This window comes from Octopus sinensis, linkage group LG9, assembly GCF_006345805.1.
Source record: "Octopus sinensis linkage group LG9, ASM634580v1, whole genome shotgun sequence".
Lineage (NCBI taxonomy): Eukaryota > Metazoa > Mollusca > Cephalopoda > Octopoda > Octopodidae > Octopus > Octopus sinensis.
This window is the reverse complement of record NC_043005.1, coordinates 7,405,617-7,428,365: the sequence shown is the minus strand read 5'-3', so window position 1 is coordinate 7,428,365 and position 22,749 is coordinate 7,405,617. Positions and strand designations below refer to the sequence as shown.

Here is a 22,749-nt window from a genome sequence, read left to right as displayed (position 1 = left end):
TATATATATGCGCGCGTGTGTATATATAGATATATGTGTGTATATATATATATATGAGAGATGTGCTTCAGCATGGCCGTGGTTAAATTGACAGAAACAAGTAAAAGAATGTGTATATAAATTTTTATATACTATTAAAAGGAAATTTATAGATATTCTAGAAATATAACAAAAAAAAAATGATTTCTCGCAATTAGCATCGAAATATGTTTTCATGACGTCACGACAGGCAAGCACCATACAATGAACACCGGTCCTCTTAATTAACATAGTTCGTCGTATTTTCCCCTTTGACTGTGGTGCTTGCAGGAAGGTTGCTAGTTCTACGCACATCTGTACCGTTTCTGTCAACGAAATTCCACTGATAAGGTATATTTCCTACTTTTACATTGTATCATTCAGTTATACCGTGTCTTTGTCGTAAATTTACTCAATTTACTCAAACAGCCTACATTTGATCATAGGAATATTTATTCGTTTAGGACTGAGTCTTAATGAGTCGGTCGCTGGAACTGTTTGAGGTTACTAAATTTTCCTCAGTGGTTATAATGTACTAGATCTAGAAACTGGTTGTATTCTAAATTAAATGAACACGTTAATGAATTATAGTTTTTACTGAAACGATTGTAGAATTCGTAATAAAGAACAAATTGTATTATTTTATTACTACCCACGTTATTAACTGCGCCCTGACTTTGATAGCAACATTTCTGATAGTTTTCAGTTCTTTAACCAAAAATATGTATTTTGAGAAGGTATAGTGTAGCTGATGTAGGCAAAGAAGACCCGGGTACAGGACTTATCGTTGTAATCCACATTAAATATAAATACCCGACAGTAGGATTAGATGGTAATAATTATAATGCTAGATCTACTCATTTGTGTTGACACGCTACTCAGTAGCGACTGAGAAAGCTGGTTATGTACAATTGTAATGAAATGGGAAAACATAAATGGTCAGTAATTTGATCCGGCAGTCTTTCGGTATTAGTAGACGACGTCATTCTCCCTCTTTTGCAGCCTAGCGTCTTTATTTATATTACCATTTGAACCTTTTAAAATATAGTTCATTTCCATAATCCAAATCTCTTAATTTAAAGAAATATTTAATGAATCGATTTTTAACACTGAAAATACATTAAGCTGTTTAAGGTATACCTCCACTCAAATGGGTAGCTTTTTTTTCTTTTTCACGGAGGATTGATCAATTCCTGGTCATTAATTAACAGGAATCTTAGCATGGAAAGCGGACGTTAAACGATGATGATGATATAAGGCATAAATTAATAGCTTGCCAATATGATATTTGGCAATGTCCATGTCAACAACAATTAAAATATTTCTAAATAGTAACTATAAATCATCGAAAGTAGAAACAAAAAATATATTTAAATTATTTTCTTTATTAGCCACAAGGGCTAGAGAGATACAATAAAATGTGTTGAAGGACGTATTTTTACTATATACGTGGAGCTGATCAAGGTTATATAATGACGAGGATGAGAACATAACACAATAGATAGATTAAGAATTGAAATAAAAAATAAAAGTAATTGTGGCACAAGGACATTTATGGTTACCTAGCCTATATACAGGTAATGACCCACTTGTTGAGTCAGAGCATGTCCACATTTCTTCTTGCCCACCTGACATTGTATTGAGTTGGCAAGGAAATAATTTCGGTTGTTTAGTGTGAAATAAAAGTTTGTTTTTTTTCATACAAAGAATAAACTTTAATCAATTATATATTTTCCACTTTGTTCGATGACCTTTTGCCATCTTTCTGGCAACTTCATGATTCTGTACTCAAAAAATTTCTGGTCTTTATCAGCCAAAAACTAAAGCGAGGGCAAGTTTTACCATTCAACGAATTTTGCAAATTTTGAAATAAATGGTAATCTGATGGTGCAAGGTCATGGCTATATGCTGGATGCGACATCACTTCAAAACCAAGCTCCAATAATTTTTCACAATTTAGCAATGCGTTAGGAAGGGCATCCAGCCGTAGAAACATTGCCAGATCAGACTGGGCCTGGTGCAGCCTTCTGGCTTCCCAAACTCCAGTTGAACCGTCCAACCCATGCTAGCATGGAAAGCGGACGCTAAACGAAGATGATGATGTGTGGTCTAGCATTGCCAAGGTGGTATATAATTCCTTTACGTTTTGCCAATTCTGGCCGTTTTTCTTCGATTGCTTCCTCCAATTTCATTAGTTGTTGACAGTAAACATCCGAATTGATCATTTGATTCCTTGAAGCAGCACAAAATACACAACACCTTTGTAATCCCACCAAATTGACAGCATGACCGTTTCGTGATGCAATCCAGTTTTTAATGAGGTTTGTGCTGGTTCATTATGCTTGGACAATGATCGTTTTTGACTGAGGTTATTGTAGACAATCCAGTTTTCATCACTAGTGATGATTTGCTTCAGATCAATTTCATTGTGTTTGAGATGCATATCACAAATATTGATTTGTTGTGTTCAGTGAATCTCTTTCAATTTATGTGGAACCCAAATATCAAGCTTTTTAACAAGTCCAAGACATTTTAAAAGATTTTCAGTTGTTCTGTGTGGTATATTTAACCTCTCTGCAATCTCTTGCACAGTTATATAACAGTCAGATTCAGTTATGGCTTTGATTTATTCATCATGAACTTTGAGTGAAAAATTTCCAGAAAATAATTTTTTAAACCATTTCTGACATGTGTGTCCTGTTAAGCAATCAACACCGTAAACTTCACGTATTTCTTTGTAAGCCTCAACAGCTTTCTTATTTTACAGAAATTAAAAAGCAAAATATGGCGGAAATGTTCGTTTTTGCACTCCATGTTGAAATTGACACTGAAATAACAGCTGTAAACAAAATTACGCACAATTTGCTTCTGAAGTAAGCTAAACGTAAGTAAGCTATCAAATGTCAAAAGAAAAAAAATCATAACACTGACAAAAGCCATTCAAAAAAATTGTAACTCTAACTATTTGTGAAAAACGAAATTACTTTCTTGCCAACACAATATATTTCCTGAAATCACTAAAATCATTCATGAGCATCTTTTGAATTGGTTCATCTAAGAATGGACCTATATCTTCTTGACAAAAGTGTTTTACTCATTCATAAGCATTTTTGTGTGGACTTCACTGATATTTTCATCTGCATACTTTAGATTGTATTGCATTAACTCCTGTTCCATCCAAACTGGTTGCCTAACTTACCTCCAGCTCATAACAATGCAGGCTATCTCTTATTGCCATTTCTGATAACCATAAAACCATGTAAGAGTCTCAGAGTTCAGCCTTTTCATTATATTCCTGGAAGCTTTCTGAAGGGCCTGTTGTTCACCCCCATCCCCCACTTCTTTTTTTCTCTTTCTCACCATTTTCCAAGCTGACAACTTGTGGCACAAGTAATGGTGTTTCTAGAACAGCAGCTTTTTGATGCTGCTCAATCTTTTTCTGTTTATCCAGGGACCAAAAGCCCTCCAGTACATTTCACTGCTACAAGTGTAATAACTGGCTTTTCTGCCCTATACTGTCTTTTGCATTCACAATAGGGTACAATTCCAAAATGGCTTTGTGGTTCTGGAAGGTCATTAAGACTTGGAAGTCTATGCTGACCCCTCCCAACTACATGTAATTTCTTCTTATTAGTAAACCAAATGCCTATCCATATTGCTTTACAAAAGCAACAATAAACCAGGGCTTATATAGTCCTGTCTGTTACCTTTGCCTTGCACTGCTCCACATACTGCATATGGCCAAGTTTTAGTTGGGGTATGTTTTGCACACAAATTCTACTTTTCTACACTCCTGAATATCAGACAAATAGCACTGTGTGCTTTGTGCATCTCTACATGTAAATCTGTGATCCAGATGTCAGCCACCGTTCCTGTTAATTGTTCTTGTGAGAGTATCAAAAAAGCACACACACTCACACACCCTTTGTGTGACAAAGGTAACTCAGTTTTTTTCCTGATGGCTTTTCAGTGTACTTTTCAGGCAAAGAAATACATTTCTTTTCATTGTAATGTTTCCACTGGTCCACATCAGATTGTTCATTGTTTGTATTTAAAATTTCAATCCTTGAGGCAATCCAGGTAAAACTAACTCCATGTATTGATTTATATGGTCACATTACTTTTCGTAACGTCCATTTTCCATGCTGGCATGGTTTGGATGGTTCAACTGGGGTCTGGGAAGCCAGTGTTTCTACAGCTGGATGCCCTTCCTAATGCCAACCACTCCAAGAATGTAGTGGGTGCTTTTTTATGTCACCGGCACAGGGGCCAGACGGGGCTGGTATCGACCACAATCAGACGGTCCTTTTTACGTGTCACTAGCACGGGAACCAGTCGTATATTACAATCAGTTCTTAAAAGAAAACCAATGTTAAAGGTGCAATTTGTGTTCTAGAATAAGATCTTTCAATTCTTAGAAATAAAAAAATGATTTAAAAGGAAAAACAGATGTATTTGGTTTGGTTGCCAGCATTTCAAAAATTTAAGTTTATTGAAGATTTTAAAATTTGGTACATTAATATACTTTTCCAAGCTAAATTGCTAGAGTTATTTTTCTTTTTCCAGAAAAATGTTTTTAAAAAGTTATAGAGGTTTAAATTTGATCGTTTTCACCCAGTCAGGAAACAGGATTTGGAAGCTGTCATTTTGCACATGACTGCATATTTTGTCAACATCCTGAAAATAGCACATGTTGTCAAGAAAGAGTAAACAACATTTAGCTGTTATTTTTAGCACAACCACCTCAATGACAAATAGAAACACATATGTAGTTTTAAGCATTCAATATGCATTTAATGTGATAGCATGAACTTAAAAGATTTATTTAAAAACAAAATAGCACTTTACAAATTAAATATTTTTAGAAAATAAACATTTTGATGACCAGTTCATAAATTCACACACTCAATTGTCAACAGATAGGTAAAACAAGTGGTTTCAATTTATTTGTCAACACATGCTTTCTTGCAGACAAAAGAGTCCTCAGATTCTGCTTGTTACTATGGAAAAAAGCATGAATGTGTCTGTAGCTTACAATTGGCTAAAATTACTGAAAATTTTCAAACTTTAATTGCTAGTAACTCTTTATTTATTGATTTATAGCGAAAATGATTTTCATGTCATTGATTAGCTTCTAAAAGAGTATCATTACACTGAATATGAAACCAATTTGAAAAGAATTGATACTGGCAGCCAAACCGAATAGATCCAGAAAACCAAATAAAAAAAAGGTTTGTTCAGGTAAATGTTTAAATCAATAGTTTATCTATACAGAAACATAAAAATCTTTACTATACAATCTTTACTTCTCTACTGTTTCTCTCATATTTCAGAATATCAGATGAAATTGGCTGTAAGGAATATTTTATCCCAGATCATCAATATTTACTATCTTTAAAAGATCAGAGGAAGAATTTCTGACATATTTCTTCTGAGTCAGGTTATCAGCAATGTTTGTCTACATAGCTGTCTTGAATGATGAGTATGTATTTTAATTAAACTTGGACATATTGACAAAGGATTTTTCAACTGTCAACAGGTATCAACAAAGATCACATGTTGATAGAAATTTAACAGCTGATATATTTGACAGGAATAAACTATAAAAACAAAATCAAGAAATATATCCATATATTCAGGTCCGTAAAGAAAGAACATACAATGAAATATGTGTAAACCTTAAAGAATTGATTTGTTTTTTGCTTGAAGAAATGCCAAAAGATTTAAAAGAATCATTATACCCCTGTAATATTTGTGGTAAATTTTTCTCTCATAAAGGTAATCTCAGTAAACACAAACGTATTCATACAGGGGAGAAGCCCTATCAATGTGACGTCTGTGGTAAATCATTCCCTCAAAATGATCACTTAATTACTCACAGACGTATTCATACAGGAGAAAAACCATATCACTGTGAGATCTGTGGTAAAGCATTCTCTGCAAGAAGCAGTTTAATTAGTCACATACATATTCATACAGGAGAACACCCATATCACTGTGATATCTGTGGTAAAACATTTTCTTCAAGTAGTAACTCAACTATACACAAACGCATTCATACAGGAGAGAAGCCATATCACTGTGATATCTGTGATAAATCATTCACTCGAAACGATCACTTAATTAAGCACAAACGTGTTCATACAGGAGAGAAACCTTATCAGTGTGATATCTGTGGTAAATCATTTTCTCACAGAAATTCTTTAGCTACTCACAAGCACATTCATACTGGAGAAAAGCCATATCACTGTGATATGTGCGGTAAATCATTCTCTCATATAAATACTTTAACTCTCCACAAGCGTACTCATACAGGAGAGAAACCATATCACTGTGATATCTGCGGTAAATTATTCTCTGGTAGAAGTCAATTAACTACTCACAAGCGTACGCATACAGGAGATAAGCCATATCACTGTGATATTTGTGGTAAATTATTCTCTAGAAGTGGTGACTTAACTAAACACAAACGTATTCACACAGGAGAAAAGCCATATCATTGTGATATTTGTGGTAAATCATTCTCTGAAAGTAGTTATACAACTACACACAAGCGAATTCATACAGGAGAAAAACCATATCACTGTGATATTTGTGGTAAATCATTCTCAGTAAATGGTGACTTAATTAGACACAAACGCACTCATACAGGAGAGAAACCATATCCCTGTGATATTTGTGGTAAACCATTCTCTGTAAATGGTGACTTAACCAGACACAAACGAATTCATACAGGTGAGAAACCATATAGCTGTGATATCTGTGGTAAATCATTCTCTTTAAATGGTGGTTTAACTAAACACAAACGCATTCATACAGGAGAGAAACCATATCACTGTGATATTTGTGGCAAATCTTTTGCTGAACGCAGTTATTCAATTACACACCAGCGCATTCATACTGGGGAGAAACCATATCGTTGTGATATCTGTGGTAAATCATTCTCTCGAAGAATTCGTTTAACTAGACATCTATGTTTCATACCATAGAGTAACTGCGAATGTTGTAACTATTTCTATCAAAGAAAGATACAAAGAAGATATATCTGAGAACCACCTCTCAAAATTATGTTGTATATAACCACAACTGTGTCAATATTAGTGTTATAACTTACCACTGATATGTTTAATAGAAACATTCTTTCAAAATACACATGAATATTCTTTTGGACATATTTTCAGAAGAGAGAAAAAATACTCTATTTATTGTAGGTACATTGATACTCTTCTGTGTGGTAATATAATTAATGAATGAAACAGATGGTGTTTACTCCACACATGTAGAAATATTTCTGCTTAATTCTACATGGTAAAGTATGAACATTTTACAGTGTGTGATATTTACACTCTAATGCACTGTAACCACTAACAACAGATACATGCACACTATCATTATAATCACAGGTATACTCACACACACCAATATACTATAACCACTGTTACACACACACACACTGTAAACAGTACTCATGACATGCACAGATGACACTATAGGACAACTAAAATGGATGCAGAGGAATAACCATCTCAAAATCGAAATAGTGCTCCTCCTCAGAGAAGAAAGAACTGAAATCCAGCATTTTTCAACAATCATTTAATCAATAAAATCACACATTTGTGGTGCCATATATATTCTAGTGATATAAAAATGAGTCATTGTTGTGGTTGGAATATAGGAGACATACAAAGAACAGTTTGTTGTTTTGGTAAAAAAAAAAAAAATAGACATTAAAATGAACTAAAACAGTTTTATTCTAAGACATGAGGTTATTTACTCCAATCAAGTCAGAAGTTGTTAACAAGTGCCTTTGGGTGCAGTACAAGCAACAGGAGGTGGATAGGGCACAAAATGCTCTAACTCTACCTAACCAGTAGTTTTCACTATGTGTGAACTAGAATCTGAAACATTTCCCCATGTTTTATTTTAATTATTATTTTATTCGACTTCGATGTATTTATTCTTTGTAAATATCTGTGCTGTACAAATTTCTTATTTGTCTCTTTATATACTGCATATCATCTTTCACCCCTGTTTTCCATGCCGGGAAACTGCACCAGGTTCCATTCTGATTTGGCTTGGTTTCTATGGCCGGATGCCCTTCCTGATGTCAATTGCTGTACAGTGTGTGCTGGGTGCTTCTAATGTGCCACCAACACAAGCACTTTTCTATGGTACCAGCATGAGTGCCTTTTACATGGCACCAGCACAAGTGCTTTTTCCATGGCACCAAATGAATAATTGAGGGCAGAAAAGATGTGTGTGTAATTCTTTCACTGTTGGGGAAAAGTAATAAATTTTTTAAATGTAAACTATTTTGGCATGAGATATTTCTCTTCACTTTTGATTTCTATGCATCTGTTATATATGTACATGTGTATCATCATCATTTAACGCCTGCTTTCCATGCTGGCACAAGTTGGAAGGTTGGTATATTTGAAAATTGATTTTTCTCAATTTTCAAATAATGGTATGTCATTATAACCTATGACATAATTTATATGTGTGTATACATGTATACATAACAATAAAATTTAAACACTTTTCAAATACATATATGTATATATATAAATATGTATGTGTGCGTACATATGTATAGGTATGTGTACATGTGTGTGTGTGTATGTATATACACATATATATATATATATGTTATCATCATTTAACATCTGTTGTCCATGCTGGCATGGGTTGGACTGTTTGACTGGGCTAGCACACTAGAAGGCTGCACCAGACTCCATGGTTTTCTACATCTTGATGCCCTTCCTAATGCCAACCACTGTGAGAGTGTAATGGGTGCTTTTATGTGCCATCAGCACATTCCATTTATGTGACACCAGGGTGTTTTTATATGTCACCGGCACAGGTGCCACTTTGTGTGACACTGGTATCTGCCATGACTGATTTTGCTCAGCTTGATGGGTTTTAAGCACGACATAATGCCAAAGGTCTTGGTCATTGCCTCTGTGAGGCCCAACCCTTGAAAAGAACTCATCCACTGTGCCTCTGTGAGGTCCAATATTCAAAAGATGTCCTTTACATGTCACCTGCACAGGTGCACTTGGTTTGATGGATCCTCTCAAGCACAGCACATTGCCAAAGGTCTTAGTCACCAGTCATTACCACTGTGAGGCTCAAAGTTTGAAGATCAGGCTTCACTAACACATCCCATGTGTTCCTCTACCACAGGTTCCCTCCACAGTTAGAGATCGGTACTTCTATACACAGCTGTCCTTGTCCATGACCATACCAGTGTGGTTGTCTCTTGCACATCACATCTGATTCCTCTTTTGCTTAACTTTTCTCTGAAGATGCTTACACTCTGTCGTACATGCACACTGACATTGCACATCCAGTGAAGCATACTGGCTTCATTTCTCTCGAGCCTACACATGTCCTTGGCTGTTATAGCCCATGTTTCACTACCATGTAGCATAGCTGTTTTCATACAGGCATCAAACAATCTGCTTTTCACTCTGAGAGAGAGAGGCCCTTTGTTGCTAGTAGGGATAGGAGCTCTCTGAATTTCACCCAGCCTAATCTTATTCTCACAGCTACACTTTTGGAGCATCCACTTCCACTACTAAACTGGTAACCTAGATAACAGAAGCTATTTACTACCTCTGGCTTGTTCCCCTGTCAGTTGATGGAGTCTATTTTCTGTGCATTTTCAGCATTTATTGTACCTGTGCATCTTCCACATACAAAAGTTAGTTTTCCTGTTAACCTTCCTCTGATGTTGCACGTTTTATGTGTACAAAGTTTATGCTGGGTGCATCTTATGGAGTTTCTACCTACACCTTTTCTAAAGATCAAGCAGGGCCATCTACCTGAGGGGTTTGTGATTTATCTGCCTTCCTACTTACTATGACTTAGGTTTTTGCTAGTTTAACTATTAGGCCCTTTGATTCTAGTCCTTGCTTCCATACCTGGAATTTCTTCTCTAGTTCAGGTAATGATTCAGCTATAAGAACAAGGTCATCAGCATAGAGGAGCTCCCAAAGGCAGCCTGTCTTGAATTCCTCTGTTATTGCCTGGAGGACTATGACAAACAAGAGGGGGCTGAGCACATGGCCTCCCTCAAGTCCAGACATCAATCCCATGGACTTTGTTATCTGGTCCCTCTTAGAGAGTAATGTTTCTGCTTGCTCCTATTCAAATGTGTCAGATCTGAAGAGAGCCCTTCTAGGCAATAACAGAGGAATTCAAGACAGGCTGCCTTCTTACAGCAGCACAACACAATCCGAGCTGACTAATCGAGGCCTAACATCTAAAAGTTATTTTCTTTATCCTTAGGCTCACATACTCAGACACGATGTTGTCACCACTTTGACAGCTGACTGTGATGTAGCACCAGTGACAACAGTTCATTGACTTGGGTACTGCACTTGGTAATGAGGGGTGATGGTTCGGGTGAGTAGGTCAGTCATCGTTCAATAGAGCAACACATTAGTGGCAGACGTCTACATGAGAGTAACCGAATTTGATGGTTTTGGTTACAATTTCCTGTGGCTTGAATTTCATTAACAGATCATACCTCTGGTGGTAAAAATAAGATAGTTCATTCTTCTTGTTGAAGGATACTGCATATTGGTTGTGTAGTCCCTCTTGGAGACAGTTGGCAATTGGGAGTTTCAAGTGCATAAGTGGAAGGCTGTCAATGATACTCTATTTGATGTTATGGAAGTCGTTCTGGTGATTGTGGAGTCTTCAGATGCAGCTAGATAAGGAAATTTTTCCTATTCCTGTATCTGAAGGAGTGCATGTGCCATGTATACCTTCCCTTAAAAATCATTGGCTGTCATACTCTCGTAGTATCTTGTAACACCATCAAATGATGTGAGGATAGTTCTATAGATTACAGTTTTTGAGAGGCAGGATTTAAGAACCAGTCCCTGCAATGTTGTGGTCAGTTACACCTGCTTAGACAACATCATGAGCTACAACAGACACAAGCACACACCTACACATCCTCCAATTCACACTCCAACCTGTAACTTTTGAAAGTCTACCAACTGTTCACTGGGAGGATCCTGCCTATCAACAATTTTTTGTCCTAACCCAGCAAGTGAATGTGAGAGGTGATGGTATCATTAGAATATTTCATTGCTGGGCCAATTCCTTAGTTGATTGGCATGGATTCTAATCGATGAGCTTGTTCAATCAACCTCTATTGAGCTGGACAGGTCAGTTGGAACGTGAGGAGTATGTGAGGTCATGAAAGCAATTTCTGTGCAGTTATATCAGAAATAGTAAACAGCATAAATGCCTCGACAGAATTTGGCAGTTTTGGAACCTTGACTGAAAGCAAAGGGAAACGGATGTTGAAAATGCTCTTTTTTTCTTCTATGTAGCATTCTATCATCATATGTCTGAAAAGAGGTAAGAATTTATTGAAGTTCCAAAAATTATAAATAAATGTCGTTAGAGGAAAGCAGAGCTACAAAAAAAAAAGAAAGAAAGAAAGATATTTTTCGTGCTCATTCAAATAACATTGGCAAGAAAGGAACAAATTTATCTGACAAACCAATATGTATGTCCTCCTTTCTTTTTAATTATTCAAATTCCTCTTTTGAGGAAGATCTGGTTTCTGACAAAAATATAACGCTCCATTGTTGCAATGTAAATAACAAAAACATTGTCACATTTTAAATTTGAGAAAATTCTTGCATATTTTTACTTCCAGATTGTATTTGTAATGTGCAAATTAGTTAGATGATTTCTTTTTCAGAAAATCCAAGCTTATCCAGATTGTCACTTAGACATTTATTCACAAAACCAAGTGCCCCAGTTATTATTGGTATAAATGTGAATATATAATCATACATTGAAACTGGAGGTTTCAAAGCAATTGTCCATAATTATCTTCTTTTTGATTTTCAAAGAAATATTCACATCAGCAAGACAGCTGACCTCTGTGACGGTACATATTTGTTCTTGTCAGTTCAAAACACCAATTTCCGGCTAGTTATGTTTACACATGATAGATGTATTGATGAGGATGTCCACCAGTATTCCTTGTGTTGAAGTTTGTGTATGTATTCAATAACTGGGGGATCCTCTATATTTATTCCAGGTGAACCTTTGTCTTTATAACCTCATTTATGTAGGAACTTCATGGAATTTTCAATAATATGGAGATAATTTTGTTGAAAATGATAGAAGCTATTATAGAGACATGAAACTTCTGGACCAGGTGATGAAATTTATGGAGAGAGTTACAGCCCAATTAAGAACAGAAATAGGCTAGATGAAATGCTGTTTTCATAGTCAGGCAACTGCAAGTGAAATATTTAGCTGAGAATAAACCATTATACTTGGCATTTACTCTTTTACTTGTTTCAGTCATTTGACTGCGGCCATGCTGGAGCACCGCCTTTAGTCGAGCAAATCCACCCCGGGACTTATTCTTTGTAAGCCCAGTACTTATTCTATCGGTCTCTTTTGCCGAACCACTAAGTGACGGGGACGTAAACACACCAGCATCGGTTGTCAAGCAATGCTAGGGAGACAAACACAGACACACAAACACATATACACACATATATATATATATACATATATACGACAGGCTTCTTTCAGTTTCCGTCTACCAAATCCACTCACAAGGCATTGGTCGGCCCGGGGCTATAGCAGAAGACACTTGCCCAAGATGCCATGCAGTGGGACTGAACCCGGAACCATGTGGCTGGTTAGCAAGCTACTTACTACACAGCCACTCCTGCGCCTTTGTTGATCTGGAAAAAACCTTTGACAGAGTACCCCACTGTGATATGGTTGTCACTGAGGAAGCTAGGGATAAATGAGTGGCTTGTTAGAGTTGTACAGGCCAGGTACAGAGACACTGTCAGTAATGTGAGAGTTAACCACAAGTACAGTGAAGAATTTGGTGTACGGGTAGGGGTTCACCAAGGCTCAGTCCCCTCCTTTTCATCATTGTCCTCCAGGCCATAAAGGAATCAAGACCAGCAGCCTCTGGGAACTACTATAGGCTGATGATCTTGTCTTCATAACTGATTCTGTATCAGAGCTAGAAGAGAGATTCTAAAACCTGGAATCTAAAGGCTCTAAGGATAACTTAGCAAAGACTAAGGTCTTAGTAAGCAAGAAAACAAATAGAACTCTACCCACTTCAGGTAGGTGGCTCTGCTCAATTTGTAGGAAAGGTGTAGGTAGAAACTCCATATGGTGTATCCATTGTAAGCTGTGGACACAAGAGGTGCAATGGAATAATAGGAAGGTTATCAGAGAAAGCAGTGTTTGTATGGAGAAGATGCACAGGATCCATAAAAACTACAGATACCTGCGAAATTGATTCTCTCAAATGCCCTGGTGGCTTATTAGAGGTAGTAGATAATCTCTGCTACCTAGGGGACCAAATTAGTAGTAGAAGATGATGCACAGAGAGTGTATAGCTAGAATAAGAATAGGATGGAGGAAATTCAGAGAGCTTTGACCTCTATTGGCTATGAAAGGAAGGTTGTATGATGCATGTATACTGATAGCAATTCTATCTGATACGTGGAAGAAGGAGACCCAGGAAGACATGGGACAAAGTACTGAAGGAGACCTCAGAATGCTGAACCTTTCAAACAAGATGACAAAGGACTGAGATAACTGGTGCCTTACTGTACTCAAGAAGACCCGCACTCCACAGCAGAAGTGTTAAGGCCACATTCCCCTGGTGAAGAGGATTGGCCTGCAAGAGTCCTGTGCTGGTGCCACATAAAAGTACCAAGCTCACTGTAAAGTGGTTGGCATTAGGAAGGGCATCCATTCATAGAAACCATGCCAAATCAGACTGGAGTCTGATACAGCTCTCAGTCTTGTCAACTCTGGTCAAACCGTCCAACCCACACCAGCATGGACAATGGACGTTAAATGATGATGATTATAATGATTGTTTAGCATCTTGGGCAAGTTGCTTGATATGATGTGGCCTGATCCTGGTAACTACCCCTATATGATTTGGAATCTAGGCCCTTGTTTCATGTCATTATTGATTCCCTTTAAAATATTATTTTTGATATATTTTTTTCTTTCCAATTCCATGTTTAGTTTACAAACTACTAGGAAAGAGAATCACAAGAAAAACTGATTTACCAAAATACAACCCTATGATTAATGCACTTTCAAAAACTTTATTTGAAGTCAAAAATTTAAAGACTACACTGTGTATTGAAATCACCATTTATATTTCTAATAAGGTATAACTGTGTTATAGAAAACACAATAGAGTGAAAGTATATTGGTGCCATCTTAGTGTTTGGATAAAGGTCAGGATGTTCATTATGCCAATGCCTCCGATCAATGGTCAACCCAATTAATTGCTGACTTGGGGTTAAATATTAACCACACATGAGCTTGCCAGATAGCACGTGGAATTCTGTTACCATCTAGGTGCAGGCATGGCTGTGTGGTAAGAAGCTTGCTTCCTAACCACATGGTTCTGGGTTCAGTACCATTGCATGGCTCTGTGGGCAAGTGTCTTCTACTATAGCATCTGGTTAACTAAAGCCTTGTGAGTGGGTTTTGATGATGGAAACTGAAAGAAGCCCATTGTATATATGTATGTAAATGTGTGTGTGTGTGTGTATACCTTAGTGTTTGTTTTTGGTCTCCCACCAATGCCTGACAACTGATGCTAGTTTAAGTCCCCATAACTGAGCAGTTCGGCAAAAAGACCTCGATAAAATAAGTATCAAGCTTATAAAAAGTACTGGGGTAGAATTGTTTGACTAAAATTTCATCAAGGTGGTGCTCCAGCATGGCTGCAGTCTAATGACTGAAACAAGTAAAAGATCTATTTTAAAATCTTAATGTGGTTTGCTTTTCATCCTTCTGGGGTGAATAAAATAAAGTACCAGCCAAACAGTGGTTTAAAATTTTTGGCACAAGGACTGTATGTTTAGGGGAGGAGATAAATGGATTTCATCAACCGTTGCCAGCGCCGCCCCGACTGGCCCCCGTGCCAGTGGCACGTAAAAAGCACCATCCGTTCGTGTCCGTTGCCAGTCTCGCCTGGCACCGTGCCGGTGGCACATAAAAAGCACCATCCGTTCGTGGCCGTTTGCCAGCTCTGTCTGGCACCTGTGCGGGTGGAACGTAAAAAGCACCCACTACACTCTCGGAGTGGTTGGCGTTAGGAAGGACATCCAGCTGTAGAAACACTGCCAGATCAGACTGGGCCTGATGCAGCCTTCTGGCTTCACAGACCCCAGTTGAACTGTCCAACCCATGCTAGCATGGAAAACGGACGCTAAACGATGATGATGATGATGATGATCAACTCCGAAAGGTAAAGCTGACTTTGGCGGAATTTGAATTTATAATGTAAAGACGGATGAAATACTGCTAAGTATTCCTGTTCCTGTCTGGGGTGTTAATGATTCTGCCAGCTCACTGCCTTAGTGCCAGTCAAATATTGATTTCAAATTTTGGCACAAGGTCAGAATATTTGGGGAAGGGAATAAGTTGATTACTTCGACTCTAGTGTTCAATTGATACTTATTTTATCGACCCTGAAAGGATGAAAGACAAAATCGGAATTTGAACTCCGAACGTGAAAACGGACGAAATGCTTAGCGGCATTTTGTCCAGCTGCCTTTGAGAAATTTTGGCATAAGGCCAGCCTTGCACAGAGAAGGGATATCAAATTCTTCGACCCCCAGTCTGCAAACGTTACCTATTTTATTGAAAATAAAAGGATTAGATGCCAAGTCAATCTCGGTGGAATTTGATCACAGAACATAAAGATGGATGAAATGCTGCTAAACATTTTTCCCGGCGTCATTCTGTCAGTTCTCGACGCCTTACAATGAAAACAAATACAGTTTCAAATTTTGGTCCAAGGCCAGCAGTTTTTTGGATGGAGTAAGTCAATTACATCGACCTCAGTGTTTAACTGGTACTTATTTTATCGACCTCAAAAAGACGAAAGCTAAAGTCGACCACGACAGAATTTGAACTCAGAACGTAAAGACGAACAAAATACCTATTTCTTTACTACCCACAAGGGGCTAAACACAGAGAGGACAGACAGACGGATTAAGTCGATTACATCGACCCCAGTGCGTAACTGGTACTTAATTTATCGACCCCGAAGGGGTGAAAGGCAATGTCGACTTCGGCGGAATTTGAACTCAGAACGTAACGGCAGACCAAATACTGCTACGCATTTCGCCCGGCGTGCTAACGTTTCTGCCAGCTCGCTGCCTTTAAAGACGAACAAAATACCTATTTCTTTATTACCCACAAGGGGCTAAACACAGAGGGGACAAACATGGACAGACATAGGTATTAAGACGATTACATCGACCCCAGTGCGTAACTGGTACTTAATTTATCGACCCCGAAAGGATGAAAAGCAAAGTCGACCTCGGCGGAATTTGAACTCAGAACGTAACCATCAAACATTTTGCCCGACAGCAATGTAATAGTAATCTATGTGCGCATGCGCAGTAGTAATTTCCGTTTCCATTTGAGCGCCTCCTCTCCCAGCAGCAGAAACAGAAGAAGAAGAATCAAGAGAGTCGTTAGCGAAATATTTCCGTAAGTATTAATCACTAAATTACAAATCCTTCGATTATTGTGCGTATAAGGGCAACAGAAGTGAGAGAAAATTGCATTGGTTCAGTTCGCTTATAATCTCCATTTTCCAACAATAATTGGAATCATAGAAATGGATGGAATTCAAATTCTTCCAATTATTAAACTGATAATATAAGTGCAGTAGAGGATATGAATGCACTGCTCACCAATGTCAGTGTCCTTTTTAATTATATATTCCACTTTGACCCTTCCAAAACACAACAAGAATTAAAAGATTATTTCTAGGGGATCCTAAACATTTAACGATTTATGAGTTTATTGTCAACCAGAGCCAAATTGTGACCCTTAAAAGTGAATGTTTTGTTGTCCCGGTTTAATTTCATAGATAAACAGGCAATCTTTCGAATCATCGCTGGTAAACAAATATTCGGATTTAATTGCCATATTTCGACAGAGGAAATCATCGAGGCATTCTTTCGTTTTGACTCGACATCATTAAGATGATATTCAATTTTTGGGCGGAGGTAAAGGAACATGGACCGCACCCCCTTTCGGTTTTTTACATCTCCCCCTTAGAAACCCAATCTTTCGACTGCGGAATTTCCGAATCTGCAAAAAAAAAATCGGTATTTCAAAATTTTAACCCCCCCCCCCCCCCACGTCACCCCAATTTCTCATTTTTTTTTTTTCCTTTTGTTGAAATACGGAGATTATGATTCTGAAAAAAAAAAAAAAATTGATAAAATTAATCACAACAACTTCCAAAAGCGTATTTGTAAAAAATATTTCATAAAAAAAAAATATTCACTCTTCTGGAAGTTATGAGGAAACAAAGTTGGTGGAGAGGCATTAGCCACTTCTCTGAATATATTTCAACATAGTAGTTAAAAAAATTAAACATCAACCAAATCATACGTATTTTACGATTTTCATGTTTATTGTTGACCAATACCGAAATAAAGGTTTCAAAGCTAAATTTTGTTTCCTTGTCAAATTCAACCAGTATAACTTAATTTGCACTGATGTAGGATGTCAGCCTAATCGAAAAAACGTCTGAAACAATTCACTTATGAAAGTGTTGTCTGTTAGTATTGTAATCTTTCGATTTTCACCTATCATCTCAGTTTACCTTATCTTTGATTAAGAAACTTTGTTATGGACTGCAATTTCGTTATTTCTGGCCGCAATTTATAGGGGATTATTTTGTGTTGACACAGTATTTTTTTGTTTCATTTGTAAGCATATTTTTTAATTAATGAGGTAAAATAATAATATGAATTGTTACTAGAATGTCATATAAAATATTTTCGATCTTTAAATACTGTTTCAAGAATCACTTGATCACCATTAAAATCCACAATAAATAGAACATCATAAATATAGTTCTAAGTACGTTATGTCTGAAAAAAAAATGTGATGGATATATCTGTGACATGGTTTCTGTGACTGTATGCCCTTCCTAATGCCAGCCACTCCACAGAGTGTGCTGGGTATCTTTTACGCACCACCAGCACAGATGCCTTTTACGTGTTACTTGCACGGGTGTCCTTCAGTTGTGGCACTGGTCATGACTACAATTTCAATTCGCTTGATGTCTCTTCTCAAGCACAACTAATCACCAAAAGTCTTGGTCACTTGTCATCGCCTCCATGAGACTCAACATCTGAAGATCATATTTCACCTCATTGTCCTATGTCTTCCAGGTTTAACTCTTCCACAGGTTCCCATTACAAAAATATAATGAAATTATTGTATACAGTGCTCAGGTGCACCACAACTTGTCAAAAGTGCGTATAAAGCATATGCAGTAATGTACAAATGTCTGGAAAGCGAACAGTGTATGAGTCAGATACATGCTTGCGTGTGTATGGAGGGGAGAAAATCAGGTGTAGTGTTGGCGAATCTCAGGAAGCATGGAAGTTTTGAAGGATGCAGTGCTCCGACAACTAACAACTGATGCTGGCAGTCTGTTCCATGCTTCAGCAATTCTTAGCGTGAGTCTGTTCCATGCTTCAGCAACTCTTAGCATGAGTCTGTTCCATACTCACTTGGGTGAGAATAACCAATGAAAGTAGCACTCAGCACATTTGGAAGGAGTTGCATGTATTTAATAAAACCTTAACAATAAAGGGTGTTTCTGGAGAGAGAAGAATGTTACTGGTTATCTTATACTTTAATATATATAAATAATGTTAATTAACCTGAAGGTGCTGTATTCTGTAAATATGTTGACTTCACACAAGGTTGTATAATGTGATTTGACTATCAAATAACTGTTTATATTTACAGTTTATTAATATTGAAATCTAAAATTTCTCCTGTTGAACTCTACTGCAGAAAACTTTTCTATATCTTATACTATTTTTCTATTATTACAGAATATCAGATGACACTGGTATTGAAGAATTTCTTCCCATCAGATAACTTTTAAAGGGAATAAAGGAAGATATTATACAGAATGGATATGAGTGACAATAATACTAAGATTATTCTACTTCGCTGTCTGATATGTGTATAAGATGATTTTGCCTTCTAGCTAAACTTGGATTAATAAAGAATTTACATCATCTTCAGATCTTGAGATATATATCACAGTTTATGGAAATATAGCAAAAATATTTGTTTGGAATAAAATATAAAGAACAATAGAAGAAAAATATGCATATAATGTTGAGAGAAGGAAAATTATAATTAATTTTGTGAAAACAAGGTTGAATGTAAATTACAGTAAAAAAACTGGGTTTCCTTGATGAGATGCTGAAAGACATGAGGAAAACATCATTTCCCTGTGATATCTGTAAAAGACCATTCTCTCGAAAATGTCACCTAACCTCTCACAAACGTATTCATACTGGAGAGAAGCCATATTACTGTGATATCTGTGGTAAATCATTTGCTTCAAGTGGCAACTTAACAACTCATAAGCGGATTCATACAGGAGAGAGACCATATCAGTGTGATATCTGTGGTAAAGCATTTCCTCAAAGTGACCACTTAACTAATCACAAACGTTTACACACTGGAGAAAAACCGTATCACTGTGATATTTGTGGTAAAACATTCTCTGCAAGAAGTAGTTTAACAAATCACAAACATATTCATACAGGAGAGAACCCGTACCACTGTGAAATCTGTGGTAAATCATTCTCTGCAAGTAGTAACTCAACAAAACACAAACGTATTCATACAGGAGAGAAGCCCTATCCTTGTGATATCTGCGGTAAATCATTCACTCGAAATGATCACTTAACTAAGCACAAACGCATTCATACAGGGGAGAAACCATATCATTGTGATATCTGTGGCAAGGCATTCTCTCAGGGAAATTCCTTAATTCATCACAAGCGCATTCATACAGGAGAGAAACCATATCATTGTGAATTGTGTGGTAAATCATTCTCTCATATAAATACCTTAACTTTCCACAAACGTACTCATACAGGAGAGAAACCGTATGACTGTGATATCTGTGGTAAATCATTCTCACAAACAAGCAACTTGACTACGCATAAGCGTATTCATACAGGAGAAAGCCCATATCATTGTGATAACTGTGGTAAATCATTCTCTAGAAATGGTGACTTAACTAAACACAAACGCATTCATACCGGAGTGAAGTCATATCAGTGTGATATCTGTGGCAAGGCATTCTCTCAAGGAAGTACCTTGATAACTCACAAGCGTATTCATACAGGAGAGAAGCCATATCATTGTAATATATGTGGTAAATTATGCTCTGCAAGTAGTGATTTAATTACTCACAAGCGGATTCATACGGGAGAGAGACCATATCATTGTAACATATGTGGTAAATCATTCTCTAGAAGTAGTGATTTGATTAGACATAAACGTATTCATACAGGAGAGAAGCCCTATCCTTGTGATATATGTGGAAAATCATTTTCATTGAATGGGGGCTTAACTAGACATAAATTTATTCATACAGGAGAAAAGCCATATCACTGTGATATTTGTGGTACATCATTCCTTAAAAAAGGTCATTTAAATACTCATATACTTAATCATGCAGAAAGCTAATTTACTGAAGCCAATGCTTATTCCAGTCTTGATGTATAATGAGACAGAAAATCACACATGGAACCAATGCTATATAACTTTAACTACCTGGCTACCTCAGGTGGAGAGAGATGATGATGGGGATTGGCAGGCAGGAGCCACTCACTGAGGTTACATGAAGGTGTATATATAGTGAAGTGGACCAGAGATTGGAGAGGGTAAATGAATTCATGAGATTGCGATGGAGGTTGGGGAATATGAGTTGGGAGAAGTGGTATTTAGAGGATATGTTGTGGAGAAGAGATTCATCATCATCATCATCATCATATGTCCGTTTTCCATGCTAGCATAGTTTGGACAGTTCGACTGGGGTCTGGGAAGCCAGGAGGCTGCACCAGGTCCAGTCTGATCTGGCAGTGTTTCTACAGCTGGATGCTCTTCCTAATGCCAACCACTCTGTGAGTGTAGTGGGTGCTTTTTACGTGCCACCCGCGCAGGTGCCAGAGGAGGCTGGCAATGGCCACAATCGGTTGGTGCTTTTTATGTGCCACCGGCAAAGTGACCAGAGGAGGTTGGCAAATGGCCACAATTGGTTGGTGCTTTTTACGTGTCACTGGCACAGAAGCCAGTCAAGGTGGCGCTGGCATCGGCCACGTTCGGATGGTGCTTTTCACGTGCCACTGAGAACATATGGAGTGAGGGAGGATCCAATAGGTGGAGCAAAGGGTGTTAGGAAGATGGGTTGTGTAGAGCATAGACATAAAGGGTATAGTTTTTTTTATGGTCTGGTTTTACTTAGATGGGCATATCTTCTCAAGCACAGCAAATCGCCAATTGTCTCAGTCCTTTGTCATCTCCACTGTGAGGTTCAACACCTGAAGATCGTGTGTCACCACTTTGTCCCATGTTTTCTTGGGTTTCCTTCTTCCATAGGTTCTCTCCACATTTTGAGATCAGCATTCCTTTATGTTGCTGTCATTCACTCATATGCAATTTTAATAATAATAAAAACCTACATTTATGATATTTTGTTCTTATAATTACTGTAGGAATACTATTTCATTATGCAACCAAAATATATACTACAAAGTAGGTGTTCTACTGTATTAGCAATGCTATTAAACCACTTGTTAAATTTATCTTTACAGATTTTCTATAATCAGTTGTGGAGGTGTAATGGCCCAGTGGTTAGGGCAGCGGACTCGAGGTTTCAATTCCCAGACCGGGCATTGTGAGTGTTTATTGAGAGAAAACACCTAAAGCTCCACGGGGCGTGGTGGCGAACCCTGCTTTACTCTCTCACCATGACTTTCTCTCACTCTTACTTCCTGTTTCTGTTGTACCTGTATTTCAAGGGGCCGGCCTTGTCACTCTCTGTGTCACGCTGAATATCCCCGAGAACTACGTTAAGGGTGCACGTGTCTGTGGAGTGCTCAGCCACTTACACGTTAATTTCACGAGCAGGCTGTTCCATTGATTCGGATCAACCGGAACCCTCATCGTTGTAACCGACGGAGTGCTTCCTCCCCTACTGTATTACCAGTGCTATTAAACCACTTGTTAAATTTATCTTTACAAGGGCAGCGGACTCGAGGTTTCAATTCCCAGACCGGGCGTTGTGAGTGTTTATTGAGAGAAAACACCTAAAGCTCCATGGGGCTCCAGCGGGGCGTGGTGGCGAACCCTGCTTTACTCTCTCACTCTTTCTTCCTGTTTCTGTTGTACCTGTATTTCAAAGGGCCAACCTTGTCACACTGAATCTCCCTGAGAACTACGTTAAGGGTACATGTGTCTGTGAAGTACTCAGCCACTTGCACATTAATTTCACGAGCAGGCTGTTCCATTGATCGGATCAACTGGAACCCTCGCTGTAACCGACGGAGTGCCACGCCTCTATAATCAGTGCTGGCTACAATTTCTATAGAAAATCAGTAGAAATAACTTTAATTTTATTTTGTTATTTATGATATCTAGAATAAATAATATGGCTTCAAGTAAGCTGTAAATAAAGCATTGTATTATTTATAGAATGGAATAACTGAACTGTTGAAATTCTTGTCTGTTATTGACGTGTGTGAAAGATAAATCCAGAATGTTGCCAGCCTCGCCTGGCCCCCGTGCCGGTGGCACGTAAAAGCACCATCCGTTCGTGGCCTTTTGCCTGCT

General features: G+C 37.7%; 2 protein-coding genes across 3 annotated transcripts in view; both read left to right on the top strand.

Annotated features, from left to right (window-relative positions):
• The first annotated feature begins 110 nt into the window (after nucleotides 1-110).
• On the top strand, nucleotides 111-21,014 carry LOC115215780 (zinc finger protein 91-like). The gene is made up of 4 exons (XM_036505702.1): nucleotides 111-369; nucleotides 5,352-7,002; nucleotides 14,074-14,222; nucleotides 19,288-21,014. The coding sequence occupies exons 2-4, from the start codon at nucleotides 5,730-5,732 to the stop codon at nucleotides 20,602-20,604; spliced, it is 2,739 nt and encodes a 912-aa protein (XP_036361595.1). The 5' UTR covers nucleotides 111-369; nucleotides 5,352-5,729; the 3' UTR covers nucleotides 20,605-21,014.
• The window catches only part of LOC115215817 (transmembrane protein 241), a 61,799-nt gene continuing 55,546 nt past the window's right edge, over nucleotides 16,497-22,749 (top strand). Inside the window, exon 1 of one of the 2 annotated variants that reach the window (XM_036505756.1) lies at nucleotides 16,497-16,566. The gene's annotated coding sequence lies outside the window, so the exon portion shown is untranslated. The remainder of the gene's footprint in view (nucleotides 16,567-22,749) is intronic. The other variant, XM_036505752.1, reaches the window with a different exon arrangement.

Excerpts from the sequence above, each read along its gene's own strand:
- LOC115215780 (XM_036505702.1), top strand. The coding sequence starts at position 5,730 with ATGCCAAAAGATTTAAAAGAATCATTATACCCCTGTAATATTTGTGGT. Across the intron at positions 7,003-14,073 it reads TAGACATCTATGTTTCATAC|TTTACAAACTACTAGGAAAG; the intron begins CATAGAGTAACT and ends TTCCATGTTTAG. Across the intron at positions 14,223-19,287 it reads CCATTTATATTTCTAATAAG|ATTACAGTAAAAAAACTGGG; the intron begins GTATAACTGTGT and ends GGTTGAATGTAA.